This window comes from Notamacropus eugenii, chromosome 2 (genome assembly GCF_028372415.1).
Source record: "Notamacropus eugenii isolate mMacEug1 chromosome 2, mMacEug1.pri_v2, whole genome shotgun sequence".
In the NCBI taxonomy this organism is placed as follows: Eukaryota; Metazoa; Chordata; class Mammalia; order Diprotodontia; family Macropodidae; genus Notamacropus; species Notamacropus eugenii.
In genome coordinates, this window is record NC_092873.1 from 129,388,100 (window position 1) to 129,409,520 (window position 21,421).

Sequence of the window (21,421 nt, forward strand, 5' to 3'; positions counted from 1 at the left end):
GTATGGTAGAGTCCCGGTGCCCCCGTCGCCGTCGCCGCCGCCGCTGCCGCCGCCGCCTCCATCGCCGCCGCCGCCGCCCCGCGACGACCACCGCCGCCCCCTGCGCTGCAGTCGCCGCCACCACCGCCTGCTGCGCCGCCTCCGCCTCGGGACCGGCTGTATGATTAGGCCACAATCTTCAATGAGTAAACATATTCCTGTGAGTGTCCGCTGCGCGTCCCGGGCCGGGCTGCGGCGCTCGGTGTCGCCGTGGCCGCCACCTTTGTTTCGTTCCCCCAGCCGCGGGGCTGGCCGGCTCCGGGAGCCGTTCGGATCCGGGCGGCCGCCATGTGGCCTGCCGGGCGGGTGGGATGGGGATGTGGGAGAGAAACGTAGCTGGCCGGTCGTGCCGGGCTTGGGCGCGCCACGTCTGCTCTGCCCCGGGCGCTTCCGCTCCCGGCTGGCGGCGGTTGGTAGCGAGGAAGACCGGCTTGCCGCTCCCTGCCCCCCCCAGCCGACCACCCGGGGCCCGAAGCGTTTGGGGGCCGAGCGGAGGGTCGTGTGGCCGGGCCTGGTCGGGGGGTGACGGCCGGCGGGGGCGGGTGGGTCGGGCCGCTCGGCACAAAAGCCGCTTTGTGACCGCCGTCTCCGCCCTTGTCCCTGGGGGCCGGCGCGCCCCGGCCGTCGGGGAGCCCCCAGGGGACCGTAGAGCTACTTCCCGGGCCCGTCTTTGTTCCGGAGAGAAAGAAAGCGGCCCGACCGGCCCCGCCGCCCCCGGCCGTGTGAATGCCCCTCGGACGCCCGAGGCTCCTGGAGGCGGTGGGTGTCAAGCCCACCGGAGGGTGGCGTTGCCACCTCCCCGGCGCCCACCGGAGCCTGGCGGGGTGGGGAGGGGTGGGACGCACATGTCACCACCGGGCCCCGAATTAAAGAGGGCATTGCGAGGGAGGGAGGGCTGGCGGCCGGGCGCCGGGGACACCCGTTGGGCCGGCGGGAGGCGGGTAACGGTTTCCCCTGGGCCCGCCGCCTTCCCTCCCCTCCCCCCGAGCTCCAGAGGTTGGCGCTGCAGGCGCCGGCCCGGCGGGGGAATGGAGCCCGGCCAGGTAGCCGCCCGGGCTGGGCCGGACCCGGGCTCCGGAGACAAAATGGCTTCAGCGCCTGCTGGAAAGGGCGACTCAAACCCGTGATTGCAGCGGACGGTCTCCGCCCGAGGGCTGGAGCTCTCTGAGATTCAGGGGTGATCCCGAAGTGGGGGGCAACCCGCCGAGAGATCCACTCCGCGGTCCCCCCGGGCCTGCGGCCAGGGCCCGAATCCCTGCTCCTGCCTCCCGGGAGGAGCTCGGAGCGAGCCGAGGCCCCGGGCACCCCTCCTATGCTGCTCCCCTGCCTGCCTCCACCTGGTAATTGGAGTTGTTCCGGAGCTGACACCGCTCCTCGGGCCCTGGAGAATGGGAACAAGTCGAGTCTTGTCTCGTCTCTGTGGGAGTTGGTCAGAAGTCCAGCATTGGAGAGCCTCTGACCTGTGAAGCCAGGAAGCCCCTAGGCTGGAGTCATCCCGTGGTCTCTCATCCCCACCTTTTATTGCCCTTGGAAAGAGGCCTAGATTGAAGGGCATTTTTAATCGGGAATTGTTTTAAATTGTTCCCTACAGCCCTTGTGTCTGTGTCATTTGTAATTCCATCCTTTAACTATTCCTGGCCAGATTTTTGTGTCTTTTGGTGGTGATGACTGCCGTTCTGAAATTACCTTTAAACTAACTCAATGAAAACATCAGCGGATTCTGGTCCAAACTTTTTGAGTAAGTGCTCGTCCACCATGCTTACATATACGGTAGGGGGAGGAGAGTTCACGTGGTTTTTCCCCCTTTGCCCAGCTCTAGTTAGCTGTTGGTTTCTCAATATGGTGTTGTAGTCATCTAAAAGTTATTTTGGAGAAGGAAATGGTAACATCCAAAACTAGTGCAACAGTGAAATGGAGAGGAGAGTAAGGACTTTGGAGGCTCAGATTGTCATCTCAGCTGCTGACACAGATTTTTGGGTTCCCGTAAAACGATGGTTTGTACTCCAGTAAGGTTAGTGTTTTCTCTCGATGTTGGTTTAGAGACAGTTCTCTCCTGTATATATTAATGTAACACTTGGTATAAATGAATCCGCATAAAATGAGTTGTTTCTTTTTCCAGTTTGTAACAGTGGTTTGGCCACTTCTGTAGTAGCTAGGATAAACAAATGGCTAGCTTGACCAGTTGGACCGGTCTTATCAACACCAGTACTGACATTCCTGTTTGCTAACACACAACCATTGTGGGACCAGGAGCATTCCCTGCTTATCTGGAAAACTGTAGATTTGGAATAGATTTTCTTATAGGATAGCTGAGGACTTTATTCCCACAGTTACCTAAACTTAATGTGTCTGAATTGTGTAGAGGGAATTGACAGTTTTCTCAACTTGTTTTGTAAATTTCTCATTTTTTTTTAAGATTTAGGCAGCATTTTCACTATTCACACTAAGATACTGCTAGAATTGTTCCCTTTTTTTACAAAGGAGGAAGCAGGCTTAGGGAAGTGACTTGGTGAATGTCAGGACTCCATCCAGTTCTTTTTCTAGGACACAACACTGCCTCCCTTGCCCTGTTAAAGAAAAGTGGTCCTTTGGTCATTATTTCTTCTGTACCTGTCCTGAAGGCTCTGTCTCCTCTCCATGTCTGTCCCTTACTTCATCCTCTACTCCCCAACCACAAGATGGCTCCACTGGGAAGAGTTAGCTTAGGTGGTTTTTTTGAAATTATTCCTGTATCATTTCTGAATCTTTCCTTGCCTGAGCAAAATCCCTCTAGCCAAAAATCATTGGTAGAGATTTGTACAAATAGCCTCTAAATAAGAATCACTTCTCACATCTCTTCTTCGTCTCTCCTTCCTTTGCTGCTATTCTAATGCTCATGTTCTGTCTTTCCTTCTACACCCCCAAATGTGGACACGTGCCTGCTGCAGAAATAAAAAATACATGTGTTATTGTAGTGTGGGACCATCACTTTTTAATGGTGCCAGGTTTTTGTTAAATTACTAGTGTATACATTTGGCTATAAACTTCCTTTACCAGCATTCATCTTAACTCAAACTCAGTACTGGCTACCATGTGCACATTAAAGTAATAATTCAATATATGGTTTATTGTAACAGTGTTATTAATCAAGTAACAGCTTCATCTTATTCCATATGTTTAAGTCCTGATCAGCAACTTGTGGAGAACAAAACTAGTTTTTAGAATATTAGGAAGTCAGTGATTATTCTAGACTGGTAGTCATTCAAGACTTCATTTATTTCCATCCTTTTTTGTTAAGACTTTTTTTTCCCCAGTATAAGTATTGTTCTTACACCTACAAGACTTGGGATGAAAATAAATCAGTTTGTGTTTTTTGAAAATATACATATTGACAGCACTTTGCAGTGCCCTCTGACATAGACTGTGTCACTGACAGATTGTGGCCATGTCTAGGTCAGTAATAGAAATTCTGTTCAAACTTCACTTAACTGAACTTTGACTTCCCTGATTCTTGTCAGGCCATATTTTTTTAATGACCTGCAAGTACTCATAGTAAGTAACTACCTCTCAACTCTTAACTTTATCAAATTTTAAAATTACAAACCATTATCATCTTTGAGTTTCCAGCAAATGAAATTGTACTTTTTTTCTGTAATAGTTTCTCAAAATTCCTGGAATATAAATATTTACCTTTCCAGTTAATTTGCAGGATTTGGACATGGTTTACTCTCAACTTTGAAGTTTTTAAAATGTAGTTAGCACTGTGGTATCTCTCATCCAAAGTTAAAATATCTCATGCAAAAAGCTTGTCTTGACTAACCTAGAATTACCCCCACCCCCCTCCTCAATATAATCCTAATCTATTAAATTTGTACACATTTGTACACATTTTTTCTTGGAGAGTAACTATCCAAATATTTTGACCCTGTCCTTTAAAGTATTAGGAGGGAAAAAACCTGAGTATAGAGAAAATCTCTTATATTCTCAAAATACAGAAGATCTGATAGACTTAAGGTTTTGTGTCATATATGGTGTGAAGTTTATCTACCTTTTATACCTACTGCTCTAAATGTAGACAACTATGGATAGAAGCAAAAAGACCCCACAAAATTTAAAACTAAACAGTCTTTGTGCCTGTATTTCATGTATTCAGTCAATTTCTGACGAAAGAAGACCAAAACTTTTTCCAAAACTTTTTGGTTGCATCCTTAGTCATCTTTTTGACTCCTGAAAAGAAACTTTGCTCTTCTCCCTTTTGTGTTGGCAGGAAATTCTGAAAAGACCACCCTGACCCTGAGGTTTTTAACTAAGCCCGGATTTTTTTTTTTAAATCATAGCCTACCTAGAAAGGGAAGCAGAAGTCTTATGAAAGCAAAGGTAGGCTAAAGGAGATCTGATTCATATCTCTGAGGTACCCAAGACAGGGGCTTTGGTAAATTTTCTTACTGGAAAAATTAGGCTAGAAAATCATATTTGTTAATACATTTTATTTTTTTATGTATGTGTGTATATATATATATATATATAGTACATATATATAAATTTTCTGAAATTGTAATGATTCTCACAGTTATCTATATTACATCTACAAACAGCATTTCAAGTTTACCTACTCTTTGTGAATTTTCACACTTTATGCTTTAATTCAGAGGTCTTAGTGACTAAAGTTTGCAGCAAATTTCATACTATTATGTATTTCCATTTGATTTTCAGTGATTTTTTTGTGATTTCTACTTAATTTTTTTCTTCCAACTTTATTACAGAATTAGGACTCTTAGACAGATTTGCAGAGACCAGTCCAGTCTTATATCCACCTCCTCACACACACCCCCATTTAAGACATGAGAACTGAAAAGCAGTTAAGTGACGGATCACAGTGCTCAGAGGCAGAATTTGAAATGTTTGAAATCTCTTTTTACCAGGGCTTGAGATGAAGAACAGTATTGGACAAGAAACAGTTGTTCCCTTTTAACAATGATTTCTTTATTCCTATCTTATCCCACTTTACCTCAAACACAGGCTTTTAACATTTTAGAAATCGATCACTGAATTTTATTTGGTCTCACCACAAATCTGGTTAGGGCCATCAGTAAAGTTCAGTTGGAAGACTGTATTTCAGTCTGTGCTACTGAGTTACTTGGTATGCATTATTAATTTTTAGTACAGTAAGTACATTGAGGCAGCCCGGTGTAATAGAAACAACACCTCAGTTGGCAGTCAGCAGACCTGAATTCTGGTCTTGACTCTTCTCCTGTGTTTCTTTTTGGCATTTAGTAAGCCTCAAACTCCCTGAGCCTGTATTTCCTTATCTCTAATATGGGGATACTTGAAGAAAAGTGTATATTTTTTATAAGCTTTAAAAAGCCAAAGTTTTTAACCTGGGATCCATGCCCTTTAAAAATATATATATGTTGATTACTTTTAACATAATTTTTCTTTGTAATTTATGTATTTTGTTTTATACATTTAAAAGTATTCTTAAGTTCACAAGCTTTTGTCAGACTGTCAAAGCAGTTTGTAATGCATGAAAGGTTAAAATCCTTGCTTTAACACAGTGGGGTCAGAATTTAAGAATATTTCTGAAGGACCAAGTTGTGTCAGTTGATGCAGTGCATTCTTTTATCCAAAAAACAAAGAAAATAGAGATTTTATTTCAGAGCAGAATTATTATATTTTGTTGACACACCTTCTAGCTTAGTGCTATGGCAGTCAGTGCTATTCTATAAGTATTGAGAGGGGAAAATATGTCTTTAAATTTTCTTAACAAAAGCTTAGAACTTGCTTGGTTTTATGGTTTGGTCACTGGAAGTTGGCATAGGTTGCATTTTTTTCCCATTTAAACCTAAAATGCTTTTGTTTCTGATGATATTGTTAAAACTTAAGAATTATTCTTTTCCATGAAATATTAGAAATTATTCCTTCAGGATAAGGACCTTTTCCAAGTTATGCTGGCATATTACTATTCCTAACTAAGGAAGACTGTTTTAGTTAGTAACATCAAACTTTTTCTTAACAGTTTCTATGAGGGAGGATGGCATGGAGGTCAGGGGTGGTATAGGGTGGGATACATGAAGAAAGTAAACAATACAAAAGCAAAAATCAATTAAAATGTTTTTTGTAGTAAAAGTGAAAAATACTGACTTAATAGTCCTTTATACCATAAGACTAAGTTGCTTTTTGTAAAAGTTTGCCCTTTTTTCCCTGTACTGTTCTGTTCTTTTCTAGCTGAAATAACTGGTTTTGTGTTTTTTTTTCTTTTTACCCCTACAGCAGTTCTGTGGTGTTCTTGGTCACACATTTATGGAGTTTCTGAAGGGCAGTGGAGACTATTGCCAGGCACAGCACGACCTCTATGCAGACAAGTGAACTGTAGAAATTCATTACTACTCCACCAAGAAGCCCCCTTAAGAGCGGTTAACCTGGACACAAAGTGTTGAATTGAAATTGGCAGAGCATTTTACAAGAGTTCTGACCTGGATGGGGTAAACCTCAGTGCACTGCCTTTCTTTTGCCTCAGTATTACTGGATTGAAGAATTGCTGCTTCTTGTTAGGAGGTTCATTTCATTTCCCATTGCTCTCAACTTCATACTTAAAGCACTGAGAATTTCAAGTGGAGTATAGTGAAGGAGACTTCAGTTTCTTTACATCACTTCTGTATTCAAATTTTTAAATCCTTTCATAACCTTATTGAGTGTTTTTTTAACTAAATTGACATGGCTCGAATGAACCGCCCAGCTCCTGTGGAAATCACCTACAAGAACATGAGATTCCTTATTACACACAATCCAACCAATGCAACCTTAAACAAATTTATAGAGGTAAGTCTGGAAATAAACAGCAGTGCAGTTAACCAAGTAATATTGAATAGCAACAGCAATTTAGTTTAAGAGCTGCAAGTTTGCTTTTAGAAAAGGGTGTACATGGTGATTCTCTTTACCTAATACTTTAGGGGGATACATTCCAGTCCTTAGACCCAGAAGTAAGTAAAATAAATCAGAATGAAATGGCTTATAGAAAAAGATGTCTTCCATAAAGAAGCATACATGAGTTAATTTTGGATCTAGAAATTCTTCATTTAGGTTCGTGGTCATTAATGTTCAAAAAAAGAACTGTATTTTACAATTCTGATCTGATTAAATTAGTCATTCATTGGCACCTTAGTTTAGGCTAAGACATAGAATAATTTTAGTAAGTCAAAAATGCTGACGTTCAGATAAATAGATTTCTTGTTTCCCTCTTTGACCAAGGACAAGCTATTAAGCTCCACCTTGTAACAGTAGTCCAGTCTCATTTAGTCAACTTGTTACTAGAGTCTCTACCCCTCTTTGGATAAGGAAGTAAACATCCTTTCATTTTCTACTTTGTTGTGGTGTGCTGAAGGAAGATGCTAATGGCATATTGTATATAAGCCACCTGTTAAAACTAAGGAATACAGAAACCCACACAATCCTGGAGATTAATTTCATTATTCTACCAACTAAATACCCTGCTGAAATTTTTTTACAAGCTAGTTTAGTGAAGAGAGACACATATGTGGGTTTATAGCCCATTATCACACTTATACCATAGATTTTTAGAATAAATTCATTAAGACAATTATGAATATTTGAGGGCTTGTATTTTTTTTTTTAATAGTTTTGAGTTCTTAAATATTGGACTGCTACTAAGGCACTACGAGTTAAAGATTTCTTGAAAAGGCCTGCACGTTAGATTGCTGATAGTCTTGAATGATCTATGTTTTTTCTTGTGGGTTTTTCTTGTTGCCATCCTCTTTTTATAAGTTCAGAATTATCTAATAGGAAAAAGGTAGAAACAAAGTAAATTATTCCTACTTTGTTTGAAAGTTACATATGCCACACAGTCTCTAAACTTTCCATCCTTTGTTTCCTAACATATTGCAAAATTTATATTAGGAAAATGGATTATAATTTTAACTACATTTCACTTTGACTGTAAGTCCTCTTGACATTTGTTTTCTGCTTGTCAATCAGAGGTCATAATCCAGGCTGTAATTTGCCTCAGTAGTTAATTTACTAAGATTTAGGTTTCTCAGCTTCTGACTTTGGTGATTATTTTTAATAGCCAGTTTTTTTCCCTTTTTCTCAAAAGAAAAGTTACCTTTTCTTGACAGAAAAAGAATACATTATTTACTTGAGTAGAATAAAGACATAATAGCATGCTTCCAAAGGAACATTTTTAGCCACAAGTTTTAAATCTTAAAAGGTGAAGTCTTAATAATAATTCAGTTTTCCATACAGATTCTTTAAAATAAACATTTTACCCCTTTGTAAAATGCTTTCATAGTGGTTTCATTGTTACAGTTATTAAAAATTAATTATTAAAATAATATTTAAAATTATTGTCTTAACTTTTTTAAAGAAACATCTAGTCATTTTTACTCTGTATGGTTTCTTGTAAAAATGAGTAAATTATTGAGAATAAAAAAGTTGGACCAGAATACTTTCAAGGTTTCTTCCAGTTCTAACTCTGATCCTCTGAAATAATTTCTTATTTCAACTCTTTAAATAGTTATAACCAGTCGTTGTAAAGAATCATTTAGTAATGTGAGTACTGCATGTAGTTTTGTTGGTTTGAAATAGTTAAAATAATACAAAGTAAGTTGGTTTTTTGTTTTGTTTTGTTTTCATTTATATGTTCAAGGAACTCAAGAAGTATGGAGTTACCACAATTGTAAGAGTATGTGAAGCTACTTATGACACAACCCTCGTGGAGAAAGAAGGCATCCAGGTTCTGGTAAGTGATATTAAATTTTTATTGTCATATTTCTTACCAAATTTCATCCAAAAATATTTACTCACTTTTAAACTTTTCTAAAGGTAATAAGGATATTGACTTACAATAAAATAGCTCTGTATGAATATTTATAAAATTAATGTGGGGAAAATATATTAATGAAGAAAACTGTACCTCTTAGATTGAGGATTTAAGGAAGAGAGAGTACATGCTCACCAGAACTTTACCTGGTTTATCATTTATTGATAATAAAACAAAGAATACAGCGAGGATTATGTGCCAGCCTGTAATATAACTACCTGCGTCACTTTTGCTCTGATTCAGGATATGCTGCAGCACATGTGAAGTCTGACAAAGAAGATGATTAGAGTGGCTCCTGAACATTGTGGTTTACTTATTCTATTTTATACTCTAAACTTAAAATGGCTAGGCTTAGTAATCTGGTACTCTGTAAGTACTAATATCTAGAATGGTTATGATATTATATGTTTTTCAGGATTGGCCTTTTGATGACGGAGCACCACCATCCAACCAGATTGTTGATGACTGGCTAAACCTAGTGAAAACTAAATATCGTGAAGAACCGGGTTGTTGCATTGCTGTTCACTGCGTTGCAGGTCTTGGGAGGTAAATAGAATTTTAAAATCTGTTAAGATTTCTTGAGGGGCTATGGTAAAAAAAAATGTTTTAATTATTTATTTCTCTATTATATTTATTTCACAGTTAGGTAAATATATTTTAGTAATATGATAAAACTTTCCAAAGCCTAACATAAATGTGGGTTGTTTTTTTACTCATCACACTTCTCCCTTTCATGAGCCCATGGTTTACTTGGTGATTAGTGCATAAGTAAACATTTTTCTAATTTAGCAGTACACAAAAAAGTTTTAGAACATGCTAAAATTTAAATTTTATCCCGTATCTCACCCTAACATAAATTCCTTTGGTATTTAACAAAGCTTAATCAGATACAGCAAGCATGTACTAAGTACCCACCTTGCACAGTGCTAAGCACCAAGGTCCTTCCCTAAAGAAAGTTAAAATATAGCAGATATTCTTTCTGGAGTTTTGGTACTTAATAAAACTCAAGGTAATATTTATGTATTTTTGTTTAATAGAAATGTAAGATGAATAATATTTTGAGCTCTTTGATTGAAATGTTGCACTTTGAGTACAATTTCTTTTTCAGTAAATATTTGGAGAATCAGACCACAATGAAATGCTTATGAAAATTATTGTGGGTAGAAATGAAGTATGTTCCCCTTTGGTCTCTCCACCTTGTTGTATGACTAGTATAAAACGGGGAAGGGAGGTTTCTGTGAAAGTGGTAGTTTTGAGATCCCTTTCCCTCTGGAAAACAATAGATTATATAGTGTTAGAGAAATTATTGTTTGTTTTTGTTATTTTTACCAGTTTTAAGCTTAATTTAACTGCAAAGGAAAATATTGTCAACAAAGAGGCAAAGTTAGCAACATATTTTTCAGTCTACCTGGTGGTACTAACATTATAGGGATTATATTTTTTTTTATTTCTGTTTCATATGCCCTACTCTTACATTTAAAAATAAATGTTGCTAGGGGTTTACCTAAGGAAAGAAAATCTAATAGAGGCCAAGTTGTATTGTTGGGAATTTTTTTTTTTTTTAAATATCACCAAAATTTCCCTTGCTATCCCATCTTTCTTTAAAAAAAAAACAAATGGCTGAAAAAGATAACAAGAAATCAGCAAGACTGCTAAGTAGTAGAGACATAAGCAGTATGTGCAGTGCACCATATCTATGTACCTCCCAAAGGGAGAAGGGGGTATTTCTCTTTGGAGCCATGCTTGATCTCTGTAGTTTCACAACATGCACTTTTGTAGTTCCTTCCTTTTATATTTCTGTAATCATTGTGTATTATTTTATTGGACCTAGTTGCTTCCCTTTGCATGCAAATCATTTTTTGTAGCACAGTAATGTTCCATTACATTTATATACCAAATTTGTTCCCCAGTGAATGGCCATCTACTTGTTCTATTCTTTTTTCAAAGTTCTGCTATAAATATTTTGATGTATATAGAGACTTTCTTATCAGTGCAGGCCAAGTTCTTTTAAATAAATACCATTATTGTAAAAAAAAAATTTTGGCAGTAAGATCTCCTAAATCTGGCCAGTGACTCAGTCTTTGATACAATAGAATTATAGCAAGTGTGTTGCTGGATGTAATACAGTTATAACAGCCATCATCATGTCCTATTAGTGTCCCATAGTAAGACTGCTTGATCTTTTAATAGCACGTTTCATACAAAGATGAATAATCCTCCAGGACCACAGATACATTCCCTGGTTTTTCTTCCTACTGTGTATAATGGCTCTAAGGAAAGTGTCTTATTTATATTGCTGTGAGAAGGACATTAAATTAAATGAGGTCATCAAATGAAGAGTTATTCATCCACTTGACTCCCCATCTTTTACTCTTGAGGTATCTCAGCCACATGCATTCTCAGAAATATTTGCTCAAATAAGTGAAAAGATCTCTAAGAGGAAGAAAATAGTCAAGGAAATGAGCCCAATGCCCTCTTCTTTCACTTATGTTTATGTTATTTTCACTTATTCCTTTGTTAGAAGGTCACTTAGTTGTGAAATATGGAATTCCTTCTTCCTTTCCTGATGGTGACTTGAAGTAGTTTTTGAAGATAATGGTCTTACAATTAAATTACTCCCTACAAAAGTCGTCCAAGAATATACATTAAAAATAAATGTTCTTGCTAGCTCATCTCTTAGCCCACTCTCCTAAATCTTTTCTTTTCCTACCCAAGTTTTTTTAAATCAACAAGTTTTTAAATTGTTATCCTTCCCCTGTAGAATAAAACATGAATTAGAATAGTGACTTTGGCAAATAAATTGTACTCCCAGGTGACCTTTGGGTTAGACTAGCGGGTTTTTTGTTACTTTTGGTCAATTCATTTGCTAAAATTCTCCTATCAGAGCTCCAGTGCTCGTTGCCCTTGCACTAATCGAAGGAGGAATGAAGTATGAAGATGCAGTGCAATTCATAAGACAGTAAGTATCAATTTTTTTAAAGTTAAAGTTGTTCTGATAGACTAAACTCACTTATGCCCGAGTCCTCCCAGAATCTTTCATCTATATGATAACAAGAACTAGCATTATGTGAATTAAAATACTCAGGTGTAGGGAGTATGTACAGTACATAAGATTAATCTGGCACGAATGTGAAAGTGAACTGGAGGGACATTGGCATTATAGTCAAGTGATAATGGGGGGAGGTATCTAAGGTGTTAATGGGAGTGGGACAGTATGAGTGTGAGTAGAATTGATCCAAATAGGATATGGATTATGTTTAAAGATAACACGACAGTAAAGTTGTTGTAGGCATTTTTTTTTACATGTTCAGTTTGTGATAACAAAAGGAAATACAAATACATCCAGTAAAAAGTTTAGTTTCTTGGTACAAGTCATAGTTCATAGTATTATAGTTATATATAATCATAATTCTAACTTGGGATTCTAGAATCTTTTTTCTCATTCCTTCCTTAAAGTGGGACTAGAGACTTCTTCTGTAAAACCCCTACCTGCTGAGCAGTGGGAGTTGAACTTTGAGCTCCAAGTCCCTAGTAATGACTCCTCTATGTGATGGGGATGTCTCTTATTAGAAACCTTTCATAGCCCTCCCATTTCTTGGTGTCATCTGACTCCTTCTCAGTCATCATCTATTTTCCTTACATTCATGGGCTCTCTCTGAATTGATCTACTTGCTTCCTTGCTATCACATGTTTCCATTTGACTTTTTCCTTCCTTGGCCCATTGTGGAATAGGGGGAAATCTTTCATTTAGTCCTGAGAGTTAGTGAGGATTTTTGTTTGTTTTACTGCTCCTTAACAGGAGAGAAAAGATTGTCTAGTAAGAAAATTTTGGTGTCCCTGTTCCACCCATTCCACTTCCCATATATTCATCTTTTTTCCCATTTTAAAGTATGCATTAGGGAAGAAAATCCATTAACATTACTCTTAGTAATGTAACATTTAATAGAAATAGATAATAGAAAAATCACATTTGTGTTATCCCTATACTTCAAGGAAACATGGGCTCATGGGCTGAAAAACGTCAGATGTCTGGATGAAGGAGTGCAGGATGTAAGTTGGAGTCACTCTTGAAAAGGCTTATGATCTGGGAAGCTGAGATGGACACTTTTCAAGGGATTTTATTACCCCCATCATTACCTTATCCCTTGAATGCCACCTTAACTAGGCTGAAGGTAAAAGAGAATTAGGCATTAGCTAAGAGTTCCTGCCAACTGTAGGGATAGAATAAACACCTGTGTCCATCAGCTTTGTTCTAGTTGTTATCTATATGTATCTGTGCGGACTAGTTCTCTACAGTCTTTATAACCAGTTCTTTAAGGAAGAAGGAAATATTAAATTGATTCCATTTTAGATAATTTGACAAAACTCTTTAAGTGGTCTGTGGCAAGGAACCAATGAGTTCAGCAAGAATTTTCAATAATTCTTCCTCTTTGGTCATTTCTAACCTTATGTTGTTTATGATGTTGGGGTGCTTCATAGGAGGATATTATACTAAATGGAATAAGATGTGCAATGGGCAAATGTTAGAAATTTGTTGTTATTGTCTTTTTATAGAAAACGTCGTGGAGCCTTTAACAGCAAGCAACTTCTTTACTTGGAGAAGTATCGTCCTAAAATGCGGCTGCGCTTCAAAGACTCAAATGGTCACAGAAACACCTGTTGCATTCAGTAAAGTTGAGCTGCCTATATTATTGCCTTGGAAGCAAAAAGTGGAGACAGGACCTGGGGCAAATTACATGCATTACTAGCCAGCATATAGGCTTGATGAATAAGTCTAATGAAGCTTCCATAGGAATATTGTAAAGCAATTTTATAGGTTACAAGCTTGGCAGAAATGCAGCTTCTGTCTTTGGGTTACTAACAACCTGTTCGGACACTTAGTAAAAGTAAAAGATTCTTGCTGTTCAGCCTTTGGAACTTCTTGTTTATCATTTTTATCAATTGAACTTTCCTGAAATCATGCAGTATTGAGTTACAAATCTTATTCAAATCTATTTCCCAATACCAGAGTCTTATCAGCAAATATGAAATTTAGAGAGATTAGGTGCCAAAATACCCAACACAATGCTTACATATTTTCAGTATCATACAGAGTTAACATCCTGGGAACTACAGACAGTAACCTGAACCCTGTGTGGTTCTTAATTCCTTCAGTCATTTCAATATTGAAGATAGGGCCTATATGGTAATTGCCTGCTCACTGTATGTTTACATCTCCCACAGTCGCACTAGAATATCGGGATTTGCACAACCATTCATTTTGTTGGATTTTACTAAGTCTTAAGGTGATACTTTAATGTCTTTCTGTAAACCTTTGTCTCATTTTGTGCTGTTATCAAGACCTGCGTTTTGAAAAAAAGATCACAATCCTCTGGTTGAAAATCCATGTAAAAATCTACACATTGTACAGAAGCACACAAAGTCTTTAATGTCTCCAGACAATAAGCCTTACAGTTAATTTAATGTTCGCACTAATGGGGTGCAACTTGACAGGAAGGGCGTGAAAAAGGATGGGAGGGGGCTATTAAATATTTCTAGTAAAATGTTGCCTTTGTCTTGTGCAGGAAGTATAGAATATGCCCTTTACTTTAGTAAATATTTTTTAAAAAGTAGAGATGCTTTGTTATTGTAGCTAAAGCAATTCTTAATCATAAAATTTCTGAAAATCTTGTAATTTCTTTTTCTGTACCTATTGAAAGTTGTTTACCAACTATTGCTTTTGTTGAAAGTGATTTTTCCCCCCTCTTTCCCCAATCTTCTCTTCTCCCCTCCCCTGGGGAAAAAAAAAATTGGGTTCCTGCTATGAATTGAGCAGACCTCTAATATTTTGTATGCCTTTTGAGCTTGTGTAACTTAATATTTGGATACTTGATAATTTGTTTTATTATGTAATTGATAAAATGGTGATGTGTATTAATGTTAGTTCAACCATATATTTATACTGTCTTGGGAATGTGTGGTTATAGTTCTGTGGGAGAAATAATTTTCCAGTGTTCACCAGCTTGTAAAATCTAGTGCGAGAGCTTAAACATCTAAATAAATAAGTACTGAAATGCACTTACCACTATTGTGGTTGTTTTGTTTAAATTTAACAGCAACTTTCATTCATGACTATTTTATTACAGTCTCTTTACTTGAAGTATTGAATGTTATCATTGCCCTTTATAAATGGAAAATAAACACTAGTGATGTTCTAGCCTATAGGTACAACTGAAGGAGAGTGAAAGCTGCTGTTGGATTTATTCTGAAAACATTTGCCAGGATAATGTTCATATTTTAAGATCTACAGTAAATGCCCTGAATTAACTAGGCACATGTACCACTGAACTACAGTGTAATAGCCTGGAAAATGGTTTATAAAGCCATCTATTGCTAATTCCCATACCTTCACTTCAAAATTTTAATAAAAATTGTTCACAGCACACTGCATTCTCTAGTTATCAGCAGCTATTAAAGTTTATTAGGTTACTATGATCCAACAAATTTCTTGTTTTTCCTGGATAAAGCAAAACTTGATTCTCCCCCGAATTCTTATTGAGACCATTGTAGAATTGAGCTATCTCAGAATCATATCCAAATATTTTGTGTTGAGAAATGAAAAAAAAACTTGTCTGCACTGTATCAAGCATCTGGATTTTTAAAAAAAGATTGACCAAGTTTTTCACATATTGGAGACAACACATCATTAATGATAACTTCTAGTAAAATGCTTCTTGGGTTGGAGTTAGTCTTGAAATGATGCAGGTTTGAATTTTTTTGTTTTGTTTTAGAGAAGACCCAGAGGTAGAATTAGAAAACTAGGTAACTATATTCCCAATACTAAAAATTTGCTTGTAATCTGAATTTGCTTTTTTTAATTTGATGTTTGGACTTCCGCAAAAAAAAAAAAAACAAAACACTTTACCATACAAATATAAATGCTGGTGACTTTTTAAGTAACCCTGGGTTCAAGGCTATGCCAGAACCCAAGTTCAATGAAAGAGCATCAAACTGAACTTCCCTGTTTCAGCACCTTCTTAAGTGAGTCCCAGCTTTACTTCCTAGCCTTGTGTTAAATCCTTTCATGAATTGTATGTTCCCAAAACATCGCTCACTTTTATTGTGAATTTGTTAAGCTTTCTGCCTCTGCAAAGCTTGCCTTTAACACCATCCTCTACTCCCAGCTACAGTTAATCTTTGTGATGGTTAGTTTCTCTTCTGCTTTCATTTGCCTGGGTGCATCTACCCTGATCAACTAAGCTCCATGGAGAGGAGGAACTGGAATGTGTTCATTTTGCTTTACAATTTTGCATAGTTTAATGATTTTATTGAATGTTTCCAGTCCTGGCAGTGAAAATCTACCCCTTCTCCACTTTCCCTTATAATAATTTCCACTAGATTTGGGGTCCCAACAGCAGGCAAAATTTTGAAATTGATGATTTGCTTTCTTTTATCCTTACATTTTTGTATTCTGCTTCTCACATGCCAGTCTTCTTACCAAGCATCCAGTTTCCTCATGATAATATCTCCTTAGGCAGCAGAAGACCAGAACTGTCCTTAACCTTAAATGTTCCAAGTGTAAACACTATCTGCTTCCCTTTAATCAAAACTCACTATTCTCTCAGTATGCTGTCTTAGCTAGGTGCTATGAGAAAACAAATTCTTTCTTACAGTAAGGTCAATGAATAGTTCTATAACAGTTCTATAAAAAATGAAGTTTGTGTGGAGAAGAAATGGAAGAGAGCAACTAAATGGGCCAACCCATTTTCTCTGGCAGACCACCCCTGGGCTCAGCTCCCCTTAGGTAGTCTACATTTTACAGCATTTCCATTTTATATTATTCCTGAACCCATAGATTTTCAAAAACTCCAAGTTTTTACCCTACCCAACATCTCCCAAGAGTTGGGAAAGCAGTGTGTATAGTCTTACGTAATAATTGTATTTTTATACTTATATAAATCTTTAATTTTTATCCTCACAACAACCTTCCAAAGCAGATAGAAATATTAAATTCCTCAGTTTTATAGACAACAGATGTAGAAGTTAATTCTTGTTTAAGACCACATAGCTAGTATGTGACAGGTCCTCCCACTTCGTCCTGTGAAAGAAGATTTTTCCATGGCTGAAAACTCTAAGAAAGCCACTGTCTTCTGATTCCTAATCAATACTCTTATTCCTTTTTAAATTTGGGAACTGCCAGTATTTCACTTGATTTACTAAATTAATACGGATTGTGCTCACTAAGACATGATCATGAATATTAAATCTAATTGGCTTATTTTTACAAGCATTTATTATCCATGTCAGCCCCCAATATTGAGGACTTTTTTTGAGGAAAAAACTTTTATAACGTATATGTCTATGTATGTGTATATTAGTCCAGCAAAACATTCTCATACTGATGACATATAAAACTAATGCAATAAAAATTATATTCAGTGAGAGGACTTGGAAGAAAGATTTGAAAAGGAATTGGAGACTAAACTTCTAAAGAAATGGTAGTTCAGAGAACAAATTACGGAAATAATAAAAAATTTAACCAAAGAAGTTAACAATGAGACAACAGAAAACATACCAAAATACATGGGTTACAACCAAAGCAGTCCTTAGTAATTTTCCATCAATAAAAGAAAGAGCAAATAAATGATACTTGAACAACAAATCCATTCTTCCAACTAAACAATGAAGTATAAATTCAACAAATCATAGGAAAGATGAATTGGAAACAATAAGATAATAATAAACTAGGAGATTTAAAAAAACTAAAATATATATAGTTAGCTAATTTGATTGTTTAATGGGGAAATTATCAAAAATGAAATAACAATTGGAAATGAAATCATTTTACTATATCCTTACATTCTCACGAAACTGATAAAGGAAATGAATGCCTAGTTTAAATATATATATATATAATGATTAACAAAAGAAAACTTAGTCCATTTAAAAAAAAAACATTAAGCTATAAATGTACTCTCAAAAACCTGCAGGACCAGATGGATACATAAACACATTTAAAAAACATTTCTAAAATTGTATAACTTTTCAAAAATATGTAAAATGATATATTTCCACAATACAAATATGGTCTTGATACCTAAACCAGGAAGAGACAAGAGAAAGATATCTATTGACTAATATTCATAATGAACAATTTTTATTCAAAATTAAAATATCAACAAATACACTACAGCAACATAGTACAACAGTCATAAAGTATAATCAGGTTGGATTTATATCAGGAGTAAAAAACCACATGATTATATAATCGTACTGAAAAGGCTTTTGACAAAATCCAAAACCTTTTTCTGTTAAAAAAAAAAAGACTTTGGCTTAAATATGGTAAGCACTATCTAAAACAAGGAGTAAACATATATAGTGGGAAAAGAGACATTTCCAATAACATCAGGGGCAACTCAAGAATGTCTAGTCACCATAACTATTTAACCGTGCTAGAAATGTTAGCTATAGCAATAAGAAAATAAGTTGAGATAATAAGCATTGGAAAATAGTTATCACTTTGCAGATGATAAGATTTACTTGGAGAAAACTAAAGAGTCAATTAAAAATTAATTGAAACAAATTCAGTAAAACTTGCAGGATGTAAAATTAATTCATGTAAACTACCAACATTCCTGCATATAATCGGCAAAACCTAGCAGGATGAGAGATTCCACTCAACAGAATGTGTATAAAATCTTTGGGATCTTATTTACCAAGACATACCTAGCACTATGTGAATCCAACTACAAAGCAGTTGCAAAAATAAAGACAGACAAAAAAAAAAGAAATGTTAATTGCTCATGGGTAAGAATTCAATGTAATAAAAATTTTTGACATAAATTAACTTTCTTATTCATTGTTGTGTCAAACAGCAAAGGATTATTTCACAGGGCTAAAAAAAAAAAATAATGAAATGCACACACGGAACAAAAAGAATCTTGAGGGAAGTGATGAAAAAAATAGAAAAGAAGGGAGGCTGGGAATACCAGATCTCAAACTATACACTACAAACTATACACTATACAGTAGTCATTAAAATTATTTTATATTAGTCAAAGATTATTATATCTCATGTTACTTTGTCTCATTTGTTTTGAAACTAGACTACCTTGAAAAACTAATTTTTTTCCCCTAAAATATATTAGCAATTCCCCATTGAAAATTGTGGAAGGAATAAAGGAAACTGGCGTTGGCGCTGAAAAGTTAGAATCTCTATGACAATTATGGTGACTTAACTCTTGAAATTCAGTTTTTTCTTTTAAGTGACTGGCCTACTGGCCAGGATTTTTATTTTCTAGAAATATAAGAAAAGGGAAAGTCAAGCTAAAAATACTGGCTCCTTACAGATGAAAGAACTTCTGTATTCACCAGGAGAATTTTCCTCTTGAGTTCCTTAGTTTGCACTAGCCACAACTTTCTCCTCTTTTGGGGGTGGGGGTGGGGATGGGGCTGTGTGTGATGTTTTGGCAGCAATGTAATCCAGTTTGATTTTAAATGTTTATTAGTTGTTCACTGTGTGCCAAGGCACTGTTTCAGGGCAATGAATATTCACAGTAGCCTGTAGTCTCATCAGTTTTGAAGTTCCCTCCAACAATGCAGAATGGAACCCATCCATGCCTGCCTATTCCATGTGGTTATTTTTCAGGCCTTTCCATAGATTTACCATAGAAAGGGCTACCCAACTTGCTGGCAACTTTAATTTCTGCTGACATATTACAGTAGAGCACTCTTGTCTACCTGTCATCCCTTAATCTTGCCATGTGAGTAGACCATTTCTTGTCCTATCATGAAATTTCTTGATATCTTTCACTCTTCTTTTATTCTTAGTTCTTTACTAGTTATTTGTTGCTGCCTGTTCACACTTACCTTGTACCTCTCTATGTAATACTTATTTTTAGTTCTTTGAAGATAGTTGCATTTCAGGGCTCACTGCCATATAGCAACACCAGTAGAGTATTAGTATTGAAAGATGGACTTTTGCTTTCATGAGAAGCATGGGGTCAGCAAAAGATCTTTGTAATTACCTGAAGGCAATTCAGCTTCTCTCCCTCTCATCCCCCCACCGTCACCGTGCAATTCTGGGCCCATGTTAGCCTGTATTAACTGTCCCAGATTTATAAAGAGTTGTACCTTCTTTTAGAGTATCCAAATGCAATTTGGGCAACAGACATTTTTCATCCACCTGATATTTCTTACGTGAATGGTCATGTGAAATTTCTTTGAATTATTATAGATTTCTTCCCAGAGGTTCCTTTGTATTCTGTGGTTTGATGCAGTCAACATAATGCCATCCACAAATAGGAATATATGGAGGCACTCACATCCATGGAGAATCTTTGATTTAAACTCTGCATTGGATTTCTTCCACCAGAGTGCCAAACACCTTTGGTGAGCATACATCTCTCTGTTTTATGTCTTAGGTGTTTATTATCAGAGCAGCACTGAACAGGGTCATTTATGTTATATCCTTCAAGAAATCTTAAAGGTATGGATAGGGTCATCTTATTCTAAAAGAATCTATAATGTAGCATTTTGTTGCAAGTTCAATTTATTTTTTCCATGATCAATAAACACAGTAGGCTCTTGTATTTACTACATTTTAGTTAATTCTGAAATAATAAAGATGTGATTCATTACATACTTACTAGGAAAACTGTCTTGTTCCCTACTAATACTTTTATCAAGGATACCCTCAATTTGTGTATAGGTAAAGTTTTAGTGTAAATGGGAGAGTAAGCATATAGATCAGTAGTTAGTCATTCTCTCAAGTCACCTTTATTTTGTTGAGGTCTGAATTTGTTTTTCTGCGAGACTGTTTCAGACACCTCATCTGAAGTCTGTCTTACACCCTTACAAGTGTGTTGCCTCCATAGCAGATTTCTGTATACATGGTCCATTCTAGGTGCTTTTTCCTTCTATTCAGTGCCATTTCTACCTCTTTTATAATTATATCTGAGACTGTGATGTTAGAAGGTGTATGATGGTTCCACTGCCCTTAATGAAGAAAACAGTTTTATTATATAATTTTTTTTAAAAAAAACTTTCACTTTTTTCTATATGTAGTCCTCCTTCCATTTGCATCCTTAAATGTTTCCTTGGGATGATTTAGCTCAAATAGATATCTTTCCAAGTTTTCTTTAAGTTGATTTTTTTGCCCTCTGTGTTATTACTCTCTGCTTTATGGAATGATGCCACTCATAATTATCTATCTTCATGTTACAGATAAGTTTATACTACTTAACTCAATGTTGCCTTACACCTTATCTCTTCATCTGGCAGTTATTTTAGATATCCTTGCTTAACCAAGGTGCTCTCTGGGCTTCTTTGGTCTCCTTGTTCTAACAATTTACATTGGTTAACTTCTGGATAAAATTATTATAGTTAAGGGTTAGGGATACAAAGAAATTTTTTAAATGATAATATTTCCCCTCAAGCAACTTATGATTTAGTTTGATATAAAGTGTGACATAAGAAACATCATGGTTTGGTGCATAGAGATCAGGGTTCAGAGTCAAGAAGAGACCTTGGGTTCAAGTCTGATATGACCTTTGGGCAGTCACTTAACTCCTCAGTATCTCCAAGCAC

General features: G+C 36.9%; 2 protein-coding genes across 4 annotated transcripts; both read left to right on the top strand.

Annotated features, from left to right (window-relative positions):
• The first annotated feature begins 66 nt into the window (after positions 1 to 66).
• Positions 67 to 6,779, top strand: LOC140526371 (uncharacterized). Its single transcript, XM_072642547.1, has 2 exons — positions 67 to 199; positions 6,289 to 6,779. Exons 1-2 carry the CDS (start codon positions 161 to 163, stop codon positions 6,382 to 6,384), a joined length of 135 nt encoding a protein of 44 aa, XP_072498648.1. The 5' UTR covers positions 67 to 160; the 3' UTR covers positions 6,385 to 6,779.
• Positions 6,700 to 14,911, top strand: PTP4A1 (protein tyrosine phosphatase 4A1). 3 transcript variants are annotated; one of them, XM_072642546.1, is made up of 6 exons: positions 6,700 to 6,837; positions 8,681 to 8,773; positions 9,270 to 9,400; positions 11,739 to 11,813; positions 12,355 to 12,359; positions 13,409 to 14,911. In XM_072642546.1, exons 1-6 carry the CDS (start codon positions 6,733 to 6,735, stop codon positions 13,600 to 13,602), a joined length of 603 nt encoding a protein of 200 aa, XP_072498647.1. In that variant the 5' UTR covers positions 6,700 to 6,732; the 3' UTR covers positions 13,603 to 14,911. The 3 variants fall into 3 exon arrangements, with proteins under 3 accessions (XP_072498647.1, XP_072498646.1, XP_072498645.1); XM_072642545.1 differs by lacking the exon at positions 12,355 to 12,359 and adding an exon at positions 12,848 to 12,904 and having other exon boundaries at positions 13,409 to 13,539; XM_072642544.1 differs by lacking the exon at positions 12,355 to 12,359.
• The last annotated feature ends 6,510 nt before the right edge of the window (positions 14,912 to 21,421 follow it).

Excerpts from the sequence above, each read along its gene's own strand:
- LOC140526371 (XM_072642547.1), top strand. The coding sequence starts at position 161 with ATGATTAGGCCACAATCTTCAATGAGTAAACATATTCCT. Across the intron at positions 200-6,288 it reads CAATGAGTAAACATATTCCT|CAGTTCTGTGGTGTTCTTGG; the intron begins GTGAGTGTCCGC and ends TTACCCCTACAG.
- PTP4A1 (XM_072642546.1), top strand. The coding sequence starts at position 6,733 with ATGGCTCGAATGAACCGCCCAGCTCCTGTGGAAATCACCTACAAGAAC. Across the intron at positions 6,838-8,680 it reads CCTTAAACAAATTTATAGAG|GAACTCAAGAAGTATGGAGT; the intron begins GTAAGTCTGGAA and ends TATATGTTCAAG. Across the intron at positions 9,401-11,738 it reads TGCGTTGCAGGTCTTGGGAG|AGCTCCAGTGCTCGTTGCCC; the intron begins GTAAATAGAATT and ends TTCTCCTATCAG.